The sequence below is a fragment of the Phyllostomus discolor genome, chromosome 4, assembly GCF_004126475.2.
Source record: "Phyllostomus discolor isolate MPI-MPIP mPhyDis1 chromosome 4, mPhyDis1.pri.v3, whole genome shotgun sequence".
Lineage (NCBI taxonomy): Eukaryota > Metazoa > Chordata > Mammalia > Chiroptera > Phyllostomidae > Phyllostomus > Phyllostomus discolor.
Genome location: NC_040906.2, coordinates 117,077,340 through 117,093,365, shown reverse-complemented (window position 1 = coordinate 117,093,365; position 16,026 = coordinate 117,077,340). Strand labels below are relative to the sequence as shown.

The 16,026-nt window shown below is 40.0% G+C and overlaps 1 protein-coding gene across 1 annotated transcript in view; it reads right to left on the bottom strand.

Moving 5' to 3' along the window:
• Positions 1-16,026, bottom strand: part of CDC5L (cell division cycle 5 like) — a 50,216-nt gene that overhangs the window by 25,602 nt on the left and 8,588 nt on the right. The window contains exons 6-9 of the mRNA XM_028508925.2: positions 10,536-10,754; positions 8,586-8,730; positions 7,120-7,308; positions 204-352 (exon numbers count right to left, since the gene is read on the bottom strand). Of these exons, the coding sequence (XP_028364726.1) occupies positions 204-352; positions 7,120-7,308; positions 8,586-8,730; positions 10,536-10,754 (702 nt within the window). The remainder of the gene's footprint in view (positions 1-203; positions 353-7,119; positions 7,309-8,585; positions 8,731-10,535; positions 10,755-16,026) is intronic.

Below are 16,026 nucleotides of genomic sequence, written 5' to 3'. Positions count from 1 at the left end.
ACTGCAAAAAGAAGGAAGCTCCATATAGTATTTAACCATTTCCTGGATACTATTATGTGATTTACTACTGTAAGTGAGGAAAAATCAAAAAGGCAAGCTGATCACCTTTTTCCATTCTGCTAACATTACTAAAGCAAACATGTTGTCCAAGTCCTCAGATTCAAATTTAACTAAAACAGAAAATACTTGTTTATTTACAATACCTGAATGGGGTAGAAAGAACTGTGTTTGGAGTCTGTACAACCTGCCGCTGTGGAGTCACACCTGAGAAGTCACTCTCGTGCAAGGGTGTGTTAAGTCCACCTTTTAATGGGGTATCCACATTGGTCAGGGCCATGAGGTTCTGGGCTTCCTGATCAACAAGAAAGTAAAGTATTTTAACAGAGTAGACAGAAGAGCAGAATCCTCTCTTCTGGCCCTACTATTGAAATCTGAAAACAGGCAAAATTCTCATATATTTTCCCAGTGAAAACCGAGAGAGAAAATGACTACGGGGCCATAGGGGGTTCAATACTTCCATTCCTTCTGTCAATCTGATGTAGTCACTCAGAAGTTTAAGAACAAAGTTTTTCACGTCAAGAAATGCTTTTGTGGCCTCACATATGAAATTACCACTACCCAAAAGCTTTTCCTATTACCTGTGCCAAACCTCTTTACAATCACAAAGAACAAAGAATTCCAACTTCCCAACATGAGCTTATGCTAAGTGTTAGGTTAGAACACCCAAACTTTAATCTAGCTTTATCACTAAGTGCACCCCTAGTCTTGACTAGCCTCTCTGAATCTCAGATTCTCCTACTGGGAAGTTAAGACACTACCAACTGGCCTATCCACTTCGTAAGAAAACTCATGTGGGCAGGTTCCTTTCCTAAGTCTTGCCCGACTTCAGTCCCTCCACTATAACCCTGTATTCATTACTATCACATTCTACCTACAAAGTCTGTTAATACCCAACTTCAGCTCTATAAGAAACTGTTATTTTTTCTTTTTTTAATTGTTCAACTACATTTGTCCTCATTTATCCCCCATTACTCTCCTCTGCCTTACCCACACCCCACCTCCCACATTCAATCCTCCTCACCCCCGCTGTCTTTGTCCATGGGTCCTTCATTCATGTTCCTTAAAGAGACTATTATTTTTAAAGATAGTCATAACCATTATCTCTCATCTCACATGCTCCTGTTATAATCCAACCTTGACACTCCCTGCATCATGAGGTGGGGTCTATGTCCCCTCCTCTTGAATCTAGGTGGACTCACTTATAACTAACAAAATGCAGCATTGAACGATGCTGCTTGGCTTCCAAAGAGATGGTAGAAAAACGCAGCTTCCCACAACACTCATTGTAACACTCACATTGGAGCTCTGAGGGACCATGGCAGAAGTTCAAACTTCTGATGACACCATGCTGTGAGAAAGCCCAAGCCACATGGAGAGGCCATGTGCAAATTCACCCCACATTCCCAGGTGAGGACCCAACCCACATCCAGCACCAAACACAAACATGGAATAAAGGTGATTCCAGGCCCTATCTATCAAGTCACCTTCAAATGCTGAGTCACCACAGCTGAGGCCCTAGATGTCATGGAGGAGACACAAGCCAGTCCATCTATGCCCTGTCTGAATTCCTGTATAACGAAATGTTTTAAACCACTAAGATCTAGGGCAAAAAGAAGATAACTGGAGCAAGACATTCCATTCTTCACTATTCATGAAAAGAACCTTAGGTTTCACATTACCAACTTTGTGTGTTCTTTCTGCTATTCCAAATACAGAGCATTTTTCCCCATCTAGGTTCCCAAAAGGCTGGCCAACTTGATGCCCTCCAGGTGGGGAATGGAAGTTACTTCTCTGGGGTATCTGACTAACCCAGGAGAAAAGACCTAGAAACACTGACATCAAGAGTTCCCCTATGAAACACCCCAGCAAGTTCAGCTGACCAGAAAGCCCAGAGCCAAGGAGCCCCCCACCACACACACAAATTTCTGATCAGCTCTAACTGCCCCATCACTACCCACAGACGCAGGCACAAAGCCAAAGACCAAAAGATATTTAAGGAAACACATCTCATATGAAAGATCGAGAATAAAACTAACAAAAGAAACTTAAAGACTATGCAGGGAAAAGGAAACCTATAAAAACAAAACAATACCATCATTAATTGCCTCACAGAAATAAGAGAAGATATTCATATGTAAAAATGCAATGTTAAAAAATGAACACATTTAAAAAAAGAACTCTTGGAAATTAAAAACATGATAGTAGAAATTTTAAAAGTTAAAATTCAGAAAATCTCCTAGCAATCAGTCAAAAAGTTAATTAACACAGAAAACCAGATAGGAATAAATAAGGAAAATTTGTGTTCCACAGAGAAAACAGATCAATGAAAGGAATGAAATTTCTTTTAATTTCAAAATAACTTCCCAGAATTGAAGGCCATGAGTCTCCAGAATGAAAAGATCCACAAAGTACTTAGCAAAGTACTTAGCATGATTAAAAACAGACCCATACCAAGAAACATGCTTGTGAAAAAGAAAAGCTCATATAAACTTCCAGAGAAAGAAAAAAACAACAGGTTTCCTCTTAAGAACCTGAATGGCACCAGAGGTCTCAACAGCAGCAATGGAGGCTTGAAGGCACTGGAGCTCTGCCTTCAAAACTGAACAAATACCGCCCTGGCTGGCGTGGCCCAGCTGGTTGGGTATCGTCCCGCAAACTGAAAGATCATGCGTTCGATCCCTGGACAGGACACATGCTTGGGTTGCAGGTTTGGTCCTAGGTCAGGGCACGAACAAAAAGCAACCAATGTTCCTCTTTCACATAAGTGTTTCTCTCTTTCTCCCTGCCTTCCCCTCTCTCTAAAACAAAAAATAAGGAGAAAGCTAAGATGGCAGCCTAGGTAAACATGGCTTACCTCTTCCCACAACCACATCAAAATTGCAACTAAACTACAGAACAACCATTATTCAGAAGCACCAGAAACTGAGTTGGATGAAGTCTGCCCCTCCCTACAACTATGAAATTTAAAGAGGAAATCACATCAATACTGACAGGAGGGGCAGAGACACGCAACCAGCTGGTTTCAGTGGGTAAAAATCAAGAGGGATATCTTGGGAACAAGGAGGTCTCAGCCCCAAATTAGGCCTCCCAGCCCAGTGCACAGGCCTGTGCACAGACTTACTCAGACTCACTCCCTCCGAGCTCCAGCTCAGGGCAGCAGCTTGAAAGGCACAGAGGCATACAGGGAGGAACTGAAGTGCCTGACATTAGGGTGAGAACTGGGGGACAGCCTTCTCCCAGACAGAAGTACTAGCAGAGGCCATGGTTCCTTTTTGGATGCCTCCGCACACAGAGCTGGCAGGCAGGTGCTGTACCTGAGACTCCATCAACCTGGCTTACACTGTTTGCCCCACCATGATTCCCTGAGGCTTTTCCCCACCCAACTCTCACCCCCACCCCAAGTTGTTAATAGTGGCTTTTCCATATGAATGGTTTGCCTTGGCTCCTGCTTCACATTATCCTAAATCCTCTCAAACAACCAGCATCTGGACTCAGTGAGCTCTGTACCACTTGCTAAGTGGCACCAGGCCTGGCACTAGCAGCATCTGGCCTCGGTTCATAGCTTGGCCTTGCTTGGGCACCTCCAAGCCCAGCGCAAGTAGCAGCCATTTGCAGATCACTCTGTAACTTATACCAAGTAGCCCAGAACAGAACACAGGTGGTGGCTCACCTTGGCCTGCACCTCCCAGGAGGCCCCAGAGCCATTGCACCCAGTGGACAGCTCCAGACCATGTCAGAGTACCACCACCCAACCACCTCCACAAGTGACACACTCAAGGGGCAAACTCAGTGGGCACCAGAGCCCCGCTGAAGTTAAGTCCTGCTCTGTGCAGTGGGCACCTGCACAGCTGATCCTTTCAGTAGTCAAAGGTTGATGGTCAGTGGTCACAACCAGTCCTTGTAGCTGATCAGCCTGGGTAAATCCCTCCCACTGACCTGTCAACAGCATTCAAGGCTCAACTACAAGGGGGACATATACACAGATCACACGGTGGGCATACCTTGAATACCCAGCTGGGGTGATAGGGGAAGCTGTGCCACTGGACCCTACAGGACACCAAGACAAGGAGCTGTCTCTACCTAATACACAGAGACAAACACAGGGAGGCTGCCTAAATGAGGAGACAAAGAAACGTGGCCCAAATGAAAGGACAGATCAAAACTCCAGAAAAAGAGCTCAACAAAATTGAGTCAAACAATCTACTAGATAAAGAGTTCAAAACACTGGTTATAAGGATGTTGCATGAACTTAGGGAAAAGCAGATGAACTCAGAGAGAACTTCCACAGCATAAAAAAGGACATGGACACCATAAAAAAGAACCAGTCAGAAATGAAAGATACATTAACTGGCATAAAGAACAATTTACAGGGAATCAACAGTAGAGTGGATAAAGCAGTGATTTGGAACATAAGGAAGCAAAAAAAACCCAATCAGAACAACAAGAAGAAAAAAGAATCCCCCCAAAATAATGACAGTGTAAGGAGCCTCTGGGGCAATTTTAAGTGTTCCAACATTCACATCATGGGGTGCCCTAACGAGGACAGAGATAGCAAGAATCTGAAAACCTATTTGAAAAAAATAGAAAACTTCCCTGACTTGGTGAAAGAAATAGACATATAATTCCACAAAGCTCAGAGAGTCCCAAACAAGATGAATTCAAAAAGATCCACCCCAAGACACATCATAATTAAAATGCCAAAGGTTAAAGATAAAGAGAGAATCTTAAAAGCAGCAAGAAAAAAGCAGTTAGGTACCTACAACGGAGCTCCCTGTAAGACTGTCAGCTGATTTCTCAAAAGAAACTCTGTAGGCTAGAAGAGAATGGCAAGAAATATTCAAAGTGATGAAAATCAAGAACCTACAACCAAGATTACTCTAACCAGCAAAGCCATCATTTAGAATGGAAGGAAAGATAAAATGCTTCCCAATCAAGAAAAAGCCAAAGGAGTTCATCATCACCAAACCATTATTATATGAAATATTAAAGGGTCTTCTTTAAGAAAATAAAAAATGTGAATAAAATGGCAGTAAATACATAGCTACCAACAATTAAATCTAAAATACAAAATAAATGAACAAGCAGAACAAAAACAGAATCACTGACGCAAAGAATGTTTTGATGGGTTGCCAGATGGAAAGGGAGTCAGGAGGCTGGGTGAAAAAGATGAGGGAATTAGAAGTACAAATTGGTTGTTACAAAGTAGTCATGGGATGTAAAGGACAGCACAGTGAATACAGTAACCAAAGAATTTATATGCATGACCCACAATCATGTACAACGGTGTGGGGACTGCCTGAGGGTCTAGTTGGAGGGAAGCAAAGAGGAAAACATTGGGACAACTGTAATAGCATAAACAATAAAACATAATTTAAAAAATTACATTACATTAAAATTTATATTTTAGAATGTTTTTAAAAACTGAACAAAAATCATTTGAATTGGAATTCTAAACCCCATTACACTACCAATCAAACAAGAAGGTAGAACAGTAATTTACAGATATGCAAAGTCTGAAAAATTCTACCTTCCATGAATGCTTCCTTAGAAAGCTACTGAAGGCTATGCTTCACTAACAAGAGAATAAACCGAGAAAGTCAAAGACATGGGAGCCAGGAAAGAAGGTATACGGGACTCTCTAGGGTGACAGCGAAAAGAAGTCAGGAGGAGGAGCTGTGATCAAGACCTAAAAAGTAACCAGGTAATCAGTCCATGAAGAAAAGGCCAAGTGGACTTTAAAGTCCATGGCTCTTTGTGTTCCTGGAGTATGGAAAGGGAAGGGGAAACAAGGAAGCTTTCCATACTTTCTCCCCTTACTGGATCCTTAGACTGGCCTCTCTCCCTCATCCCCCATGATCGTGCAACACTGTGCCTATCTGTTGTTAGCTTACAGGCAAAGCAATTTCCCAAATAAATGGATACAAATGGTCAAAAAAAAAAAAAAAAGTAATCAGTTGAGAGTACAACATTCACAATTTCTGGAAAAATCTTCTTCAAAAAGATAAGAATAACTAACATTTGCCCAGATTATGAGAGATTTACACAGTTAATGTAAAGTCTAGAGTTGAATTAGTGCTAAGTGATCAGAAAACTTAACAGCTGAATAAAACAAGTATTAACTAAAAAAAAAAATACTGTGCAGTAATGTAATTAAAAGGCACTTTGTGGCTTAGCATTGAATACAGTTTACACAGCCATATGATCAACCATGATTGTGGAGCTAGCCAAAATTATGATACAACTATAATGGAAGATGAGGGAATGGAAAGAGTATCTACACACGATAGAGGCAGAAGATGTAAGGAAGCCAAATGTTCAAACTCTGGGTGGGAAAAAGTGCCTAAAACTGGGCAATAAAAATCAACATATAACAAGTGTCTTCACAATAAGGTGGTGAGAAAAACAGAGCGTAACTGGCACCTCCAGAGAACGGGTAATGAGGGACACAACTGTTTTCTTACTAAGCCATACAGGATTACTTGACCACTGAATCAACACCTTAAAATGGTATCTGTGGCTATTAGAAAAAAGAAAACGAGGTATGAGGGCAATAATAAAAGCCGCAGTAGTGTTTTGCTAGGTCTGGCTATCCTCCGGCATGCAGACGCCCTAAGAACACGAAGAGCCGCACACTCAGGTGTGAAAGAGAGGGAAGGAGGTGGCCCTGAGAGCAGCCTGTGCCAGGCTGAGCACCGAAACACAAGGAAGCTTTGGAAATGACTGACTCCACACACCTGACTTCTTTCTAGGATTGCTGGGCAACATGAAATTTTAGAACACAGGGCTTCACTGACAGGTACTCAAGACTAATGAAGGTAGAGAGCTGGCTTCAAAACCAAAACTGTGACTTAGTAAATGTAGCAAGAAAACCACCTAATTACTGGATCTGTTGATTTAGCTTCCCTTCTACAGAAATCTCTAGGACCCATGTACTCAAGACTCGGTTTCAAACTGCTTACCCTAAAAGAAACCAAACCAAACCACTCAGTGTTCTGCTTCACAATACTTTTAAGGACAATACACAAAGAGAAAGGCCCCCTCTCCTACATGACAGCTGACCTGCAGAATTCTGTCCTGGGAAGCTGGCGTTCGTGGTGTCCTAAGAGCGATGCTGTTGTTGGTGACATTGTACTCAGACAGAAGAGTACTGGAAGCAGAGTTTGTTATGCCCGATTCCTCAGCAGTCTGACGTGCAATTTCACTTGCTTGGCCTACTTTCACAACTTCCTGGAGTTCCGCATCTGAAATCTAAAAAGACACAGTTATCATAGTAAGCAGTATTTTAACTGGAGAACAACAAACTTAAAACTTCCACGTTCCAGAAAAATAAAGTACTGAAGCTGTGTGATGAGTATACAAGGTTCAGTATTAAAAAGTACTCTTTACTTTTCATGAGTCTGTTTGCATAATACAGTTTTTTTAAGTCTTCCCTACATAATGCGTATGTGTGGGGAGGGGAGGAATTCCATTCTATCAAGCTACAGAGTCTTGTGTATATTTCCACACCGAAATCTTTTTAAATCAAGAAACATAATATACCAGAAACATAAAATACTAATGTTTATATAAAACTACTATATGGGAGGATGACTGAAAACCAATTAAAGTATCACACAGAGAGATTCCACTCATCCACAAGATCCCTAAGAAAATCACAATGTGTTGTCCTAGTAATTTTACCAAAATAAATATCCTAAGGGGTACTAAGAAAAAAAATATCAGGCAAGAATCTCAATTTCAGAAATATCATTATGAGGAAGGGCAGCATCTAAAATTACTCTGTGCCAAGCAATCTTGTGCTGACGCAGCCAGTGCACTCGCTGAGGGAGAGCGGCTCCTCCGGCTCCTAAGTCCATCCCTCTACTCCATTACACTGCCTAGTTCTACAGACCTGAACCACTCAACACAGAACAAGAGTTTATTCGGTTCCTCTCCTATGGCAAAGATAAATAAATAAACTCCTTTTTCATCTTCAGAGTCTTTCAAAAAAAAAAAAAAAAAAAGCCAAGAGCATATTCAAAATTCCTGTTTCTAACTAAGTATGATGAAGTCAAAAGAACAGAGCCTGAGATAGGCTGAATGAATGTCTCTCTCTCTCTTCTCCCCATCTCCCATGTTGATTTTCACTGCTGTTGCCTCAACAAGGTAAGTATGACACAACAAAACATTCACTGAAAGTACGCAGCCTAAAGTCCACACAGCCAAACGATACCTCTATCCTGGTCTGCCCCCCCAAAAAAGAGGCCTGGAGCCCTAACCTGCTGACAAACTAAGAGATGACACTTACTTACTAAACCATCATATGAGCAGTTTCAGACCTGACATAACTATACAGAAAAGCTGTTACTTATTTATTATGCTGTATGACAATGACTTATTTTTATGTGAATCACATACTACACTGTGAATTTCTTATGGGCACTGAGCACCTAACAAAAACTTGGCATATAAACCCTCAAATATTTGCTGAATAAATGATAAATATATTAGCTCACACCATTAAAAAAGTACTTTTATCATATTACCTGAGGGGCAGGAAGTACTAATTTACTTCTCTTTTTAGTAAATTCAGAAACACCACTAGTTTGAAGAATAGCTGATGGTAAATCAGATTCTTTTTTCCTCTTGAGATGCTGCTTGTCTTTTTTTCTATCTCTTCCTTCTTTTTCACTGTCATGATCAAGGTGGAGAAGAGATTTTTAAAAGTTACATATAGGCAATAACATTAAAAGCCACATAAATACTCACACATTTTGAACAAAATAGTCCCATTTCTAAGAAAATTACTAACAGATAAAAACTATATACATTAAGTTGGTCCCTACACCATTACCTACCCACTGTATTCAAGAGGAATGCGGACTTAGAATAATAATAGAATTATTAAAGAAACAGGATACACTAATTTAAATATTATTAAAACTATATATTATAGAGGCTATGATAAGCTAAATGTCACATATAAAATCAAAAGAAAAACAGAACTATTCCTTTACTGTTTACATTTATATAAAAATGTGTGTACACACAGTAAAATGATGAAGTATATAGAAAGGAAAACAATAATATAAACAGAACAAAATTAAAACATTGTGAATTCTCATTATTTACAATAGCCAAGATATGGAAGCAGCCCAAGTGTCCATCAGTAGATGAGTGGGTAAAACTGTGGTACATTTACACAATGAAGTGCTTTTCGGCTGTAAAAAAGGAAAATTTTACCCTTGGCCAACAGCATGGATGGGCCTAGAGAACATTATGATAAGTGAAATACGTCAGTTAGAGAAAGACAGGAACCATATGATTTCATTCATATGTGGAATCCAACGAACAAATTGAACTAACAAGCAAAACAGAGACAGACTCACAGATAGAGAGCAGGATGACAGCTCTGGGGTGGGGGTGGGAGTGGGGAGTGGAGGGATAGAGCAAAAACAGAAAAGAAACTCATGGACACAGACAAGCAGTGCAGTGACTGGGAGGGTGGCGGGGAGAGGATAGGTGGACGTGGAAGAGGGTATAAGGGAGATAAATGGTAATGGAAAGAAAATAAAAAATAAACTTTTTAAAAAGGGGGGAAATTGTGAGTTTTAAAATTTCCCTTTAAAACTGTTATTCAATTATTTATGATTTTATAAATTCAAAAAATTTTTAAAAAGGGTATTTAAGTCTACACAAATTACACCAAAAACGATTGTCAGCAAGTCGAAGGAGAGGCTCAAGGCTGTCTTTTAAAGCTCTAGGGATGCCTCCTCCCCTCGCCCCTCACCTAGTCTATGCCTTCCAAATGACTGGTGTTCATCTTTAACCTGTTTATCTGTGGAAGACTACCTACAGGAAGGTCCTAATTTAAAAAACAAACAAAATGGAGTACATCCAAAAAACCCTGTTTCACAGTGGCTAGTATCTGTTGTTTAGTAACTATTCACACAGTAGAAATGGAATCAATCAGGAAGTAAAAAACTAAAAGTCTCTGGCAATCATAAATGGTTCTCCCCACAATTTTCAGATATAAGAATTAAAGAAACTCTAAAAATCCCTTGAAATAGGCAAAATCCTCTACACCTTATAAGACAAACATTTTATAAATATACCTACTTATTCTAAGTGAAAACTTTTAGAATACAAGACAAAAAGAACCAGATCAGATTTTGACAGAGTCCTTCAGGTTACTAGTAAAAACACTAACTTGTTCACAAATGTACATAAATCTTAAATTAACACTGTGACTCAGTGAGCAGACACTTTACTAAGAGCCAAGTGCCCACAATACAAGAGATACAAACTGCATTCCATGCTAAAAATAGGACAGCCAAGGTCACTGACTCTCTCCGAAAAGTGAACTCAAATAAATAAAAGCAAACGGAGGTTAAGCGTGCTAGGTAATAAAAACCCGGCTCTGACGAGGACACCACTTAGCCCTCCATGAAACCCCTACAGCACCTTTCCATTTTCAAAACCAGAAAGGCACGTACGATCTTAGCTCGCCGTCGAGATCCTGTTGTCTTAGCTTCCTGAAATCTGCATCAAGAGCCTGGTAGTTTTCCTCTGAAGTGTCATAGAAACCAAGAGCAGGCTTTTTTTCAAATGGGATTTCAGCGTTATAATCAACTCCTCTCTTCTTTTTTCTTTTCTTCTGAATTTCTATGCCAGCTGCCCGAAGTTCTCTTCTCTTTTGGAGGGCAGCAAGACGCCTGAAGAACACAAAGATTACCTTGAAAAGCACGTGCCATGGGGAAGGGATGAATTATCCAACAGTTAAGATAACTAATTGGTTATCTGAGGAAAAAATAAATCCTCACCTCACACTATTCAGCAAAATGTAGTTCAGTTTCGACTTAAAAGTATGTGAGTGTATGCACTCATACACTAAAGCAAAAACAAAAACCAGAAGAAACTACAAGTAAATATGTATCTTACCTCTGGATGAAAATATACTCACCAAATATAAATAAAAGACAAAAGAAAAGAGCAAAGGCTTTGAAATTTTGTATCTCTGTAGCACTATTTTTTAAAAAATCATAAAGCAAAATTAAAAGGCAAATAAATAATAGGAATAAGATGTTTGCAACTAATATTAGGAATGGTCAGATATAAAAAAATCTATTCAAGTTTTTAAAAAATGCAACCCAATGGGGAGAAAACACAAAAGGAAATAAACAGTTCACTAAGGAAAAATGCAAACTGCTTAAATGACAAAAGGTTTACTTAATAATTTAAAAATCACAAATTAAACCAATAGGTACCATTTCTGTATATCTAATCACTACCACTCAACTTTTTGTCTCATTTTAATGGCAAAGGTGCTAAAAAGTGAACACTCTCCCACACTGCCAGTTAAGAAAGTAAACTGGTGTGGCTTTCCCAAAGACAATTTGGAAATACACATGAAAACACATTTTCCACATTTTTTAACCCAACAATTTCATTCCCCAGCCTTTAGCCTAAGGCAATAAAGAAGAACATGAACAAGGAATCAGCTGTGACTCTGCCCTTTGAGCACTGCTTGTAACAGTGGAAAACCAGGTATAATCTACACATCCAACAATAAGAAATTAAATGAATTTACATACAGCTGTAAAACAAGGTATTATACAGCCATCCATATAACACTTAAAAGGCCTATAAATCTATTCTGACATGGAAAGATGCCCAAGACACACTATTTCAAAACTGTTACAAAGTTTACATGTTGGAGAGCAACAGGTAAAAATTATATGTGTATCTATTAATGAATAAATATGTGGGGAGATGGGAAGGATGTCCACCAAAATATTATCAGTGTTAATCACTGGAAGTTAAAATTTTATTTAATTTTTACTGTTGTATTTGTACTTTCCCATGATGCCATAATTTTAATGATTTAATGATGAGAAAGTTATTCACAATACTTAAGAGGGGAGAAAATTAATCCACAAAATTAATTACAGGAACAACTTCCAGCTTGAGGAGACCCTACAGATCTACTTCCTAACAAAACTGATGAAAATTAGTTTAAAAATTTAATACAATTTTAAGACTCTGAAAAGAATCCTAAAGTGATACAGCCAATGAAGACACATTTCTTCAAGAAAACCTACTAAAACTTAGGAAGAAAAGTGCAAGTCAGTGATATCTGAATCAAGGCCCACTCCTCCCCCTCTGCCCCCCTCCCAGCTCAGGGAGATGGAAAGTCCACCCCATACTGGTGCACCAAGGACAAGGGTTTCTTAGTCTCTCCTCCAGTTCCTAGTAGGAGGGCTTTTATTCCAAGAGGAGCATTTCTCATCCTGCCTCCAGATAACCCACTGCTGAGGCTAGTTCGGTCCAGAGCAGCCAAGAAGCACTGGCTTCCTTCTTCTGCCCAGACAGAGAGGCTCTATCTTGAGCACACTGCTGCTGAGTATACTAGAGCCCCAACACCTTTGCCCCGGATTGTGGGATGAGGGTTCCATGCTAGGACAGGCAGGCCAAGGAAAGCTAGAGCTGGTAAGCCCCCTCACCAAGCACTCAGCTCCTGAAGTAAGGCTATCGTGCAGAGACAAGCACATCAGAGTGCAGTACTAAACAGGAGCTCCAAGTCTCTCCCCAAAGAGACTAACTTCATTTGCAACAAGCATGGAGAAGTTCAAGCCCAAAGGCACTCTCACAAACAGTGGAAGTTGTGGTGAAGCAACTAGGAAGAAACTATCGAGAATACAGGCTAAGCTATAGGCCCACTAGTTTGCCAGAAACACAGACAGACACAGGTGGGAGGAGCCCCCTGAGGCCAGAACAAGTATCAAACCCAGACCTCAGAAACTATCCCTTCAAAGGAGCGCAGATTTGGCTGAATCAGTTTGTGGAGCAATTTATGCCCCAAAACATCATGGAAAACAATAAAGCAATCATCTAGCAACTAGTAGAACTAGATACAGCCAGGAAAAGAAGATGTCAAATAAAGTCCCATCAAAAGCATGTCATCCCAGGGTGACTGTGAGCACACCTAAGACTCCATCCCCGGAAGAGTAAGATGGGAGGCATTACATTTCCGAGATGAGGGAAGGGGAGAACAGACTACACTAAACAATCCAGCTGGCCACTAAACAAGTAAACAAATAGCAGTAACAAGGAGGTGTGGTGGCAACACTAGCACCCAGAATTACCATAATCAATCATCTAGGTTCTACAGTTCTCAACAAAAAAATTATGAGACAAGCAAAGAAACAGGAAAGCACAACCCATACTTGAGAAAAAAAGCAGGCAACAGAAGCTGCCTGTGAGAGCTGTCAGATGTCAAACTTGACAACTTCAGAGGAGCCATTATCAGTATGTTCAAAGAACTAAAGGAAACATTGATTAAAGAAATAAAGGTATGATGACAAATAGAGAGTATCAGTAAAGAGATAGAAATGATTAAAAAGAACCAAATGGAAATTCTGGAGTTGGAAATATGAAATGAAAACTTCACTGGGGGGACTCAACAGTAGATTCAAACTGAGAGAAGAATTAGCAACCTTGAAGACAAATGGATAGAAATGATGCAATCTGAAGAACAGAGTAAAAAGAATAAAGACGTGTGAACAGAGCCTCACAGAAATGTGGGGCACCACTGAGCACGCCAACACATGCACAAGAGCAACAGCAAAAGGAGAGGAGGGACAAAAGGGAGAAAAATATTTCAAGAAATTATGGTTGAAAATTTCCCAAGTTTCCTGAGAACCACTAACCTCCAGAACACTCAAAACTCCAAGCAAGTAAGAGACACATAAAGAAATCCATAAACAAAGCCCTGGCTGACGGAGCTCAGTGGATTGAGCGAGGGCTGCAAACCAAAGCATCAGAGGTTCGATTCCCAGTCAGGGCACATGCCTGGGTTGCAGGCCACGTCCCAGTGGGGGCCATGTGAGAAGCAACCACATATTGATGCTTCTCTTTCTCTCTTTCTCCCTCTCTTCCCCTCTCTAAAAATAAATAAATAAATAAATAAATGAAATCCACAAACAAAAACATCAGATTAAAAAGCTAAAAGCCACCCCTGGCTGATGTGGCTCAGTGGAACGAGTGCCAGCCTGCAAACCAAAGGGCCGCCAGTTGATTCCAAGTCAGGGCACATGCCTGGGTCATGGGCCAGGCCCCCAATTGGGGTGCGCAAGAATCTGATGTTTCTCACCCTCTCTTCCTCTCTCAAAAGATAAATAAATAAAATCTTAAAAAAAAAAAAAAAGCTAAAAGCCAAAGACAAGGAAAAAATCTTGCTGAAAGCAGCAAGAGAAAAAATGACTCATCACTTAGAAGGGAACTCCAGTAAGATTAATAACTGACTTCTCATCAAAACAGTATTTACAGTATGATCTAACCTTATGTTATGTTATGTTATTTTGTGTGTACATACACATAAATGTACATCTATACTGAGAAAGGTTTGGAAGGACACATTTCAAAAATTAAAGTAACTTCATTCTTTCAATAAAGGGAACAAAGACTGCAAATGACATTAGAAAACCTCTGCAACATAACATTAAAGTGAATACAACAAATCTACATAGCACTACAAGGACCTCGGAGGTGCCATTATAAATATGGGGTATTATAATGGTACCCCTTTTGGGGTATTAACAATGCCCCCAAAAGAAAATAGAACAATACTAAAGGAAAAGTGCATTATTTTTGTAACCAATAAAAAGCTTTAAGTTATAAAGCAGATCTACAATTCATCATTCAAACAGTCCTGCACTGCACTTCACATACAGACCAACCCAGCCCGGCAACTTTCAGAGAGTTTGTGCTGCAAGAACTTGAAAAGGTGCGGTATGACCTCTCTCCTCTTAGTCAAATAAAAAAATGACAACAGCCAACACAGCATTAGCCGTCCGGTGTGAATAAATCAAAATTATACCTATTTTTTCTTAGATAAGATAGGCAAAAAATACATTTTTTTAGTGTACTACAGAATTTTAATAATTAGTTTATGTGTGTGCCATGCGATGAAGAAGGTTGAAAATCACTCATCTATTACAAGATGTACATACAACATAAATTATAAAGATGTGTAGATCCTCCAAGAAAACCTACAAGTAGGTGTAAATTTAAACCTGAAAAATTTATTTAAAGCAAGCAATGGCAGCCATACTTGGGAATTTTTAACATATGTACTTGCCACATCCCAGACCCAATCCATGTGGTTAAAAGGCTCAAAAAAAAATCTGGTTCCCAACCAACCATGGACAGAAATGGAAGGTGATTTATTTCAACCTTACGTTATTTAATCCTAACAAGTGTACAGAAAAGAAAGGTGGCTGTGCCTGGGCAGAAAATTTAGTACCTCCTCTTGGTTTTTGTTCCCTGTCCCAGCCCAGTCGCATTCTGTCATTGTAAGTAACTATTCTGGGCTAGTGACTGGCCAGTTACGCCAACAAGCATCTTCAGTCATGAAAGAATCCTCCATCCCAGGATCTGGCGCTTCAAAGCCATTGCTGGGGAAACCATCAACACAATGCTGGTCATCTGGTCAGGAAGCACTTCGTGGCTTGGGACCACAAAAGGCAGCTGTGTAGGCTAGGGAGGTTATTACAGTGCATGAACTCCAAAAGCTAATAAGCACTTAATTCAGTTCAGGTTTTCCCTTTATCCACTTCTGGGCCATTAGGAATGATGTCCAATCATGGTTCTAACCAAAAGGTAAAACAGAGGGAAAGTGGAGAAAATCTTGAGTAGAGGGCAATACTTATTTCACTCACTTTTTTATCCTCACCCAAGGATATTTTTTTTTCATTGCTTTTAGAGAGGAAAGGGGAAGGAGAGAAGGGAGGAGGGGGAAGAGAGAGACAGAAAGAGAAAGAAACTTCGACTGGTTGCCTTCTTACTGACACCCCAGCTGGGGATCAAACCCCTAACCTGGGTATATGAGTAACACACCCAACAGGATGACACTCTGACCAACTGAGCTACACCAGCCAGGGCTCACTCACTTTTTAAATAAAGATTTCTGTGAAAGCCTCTATTTGA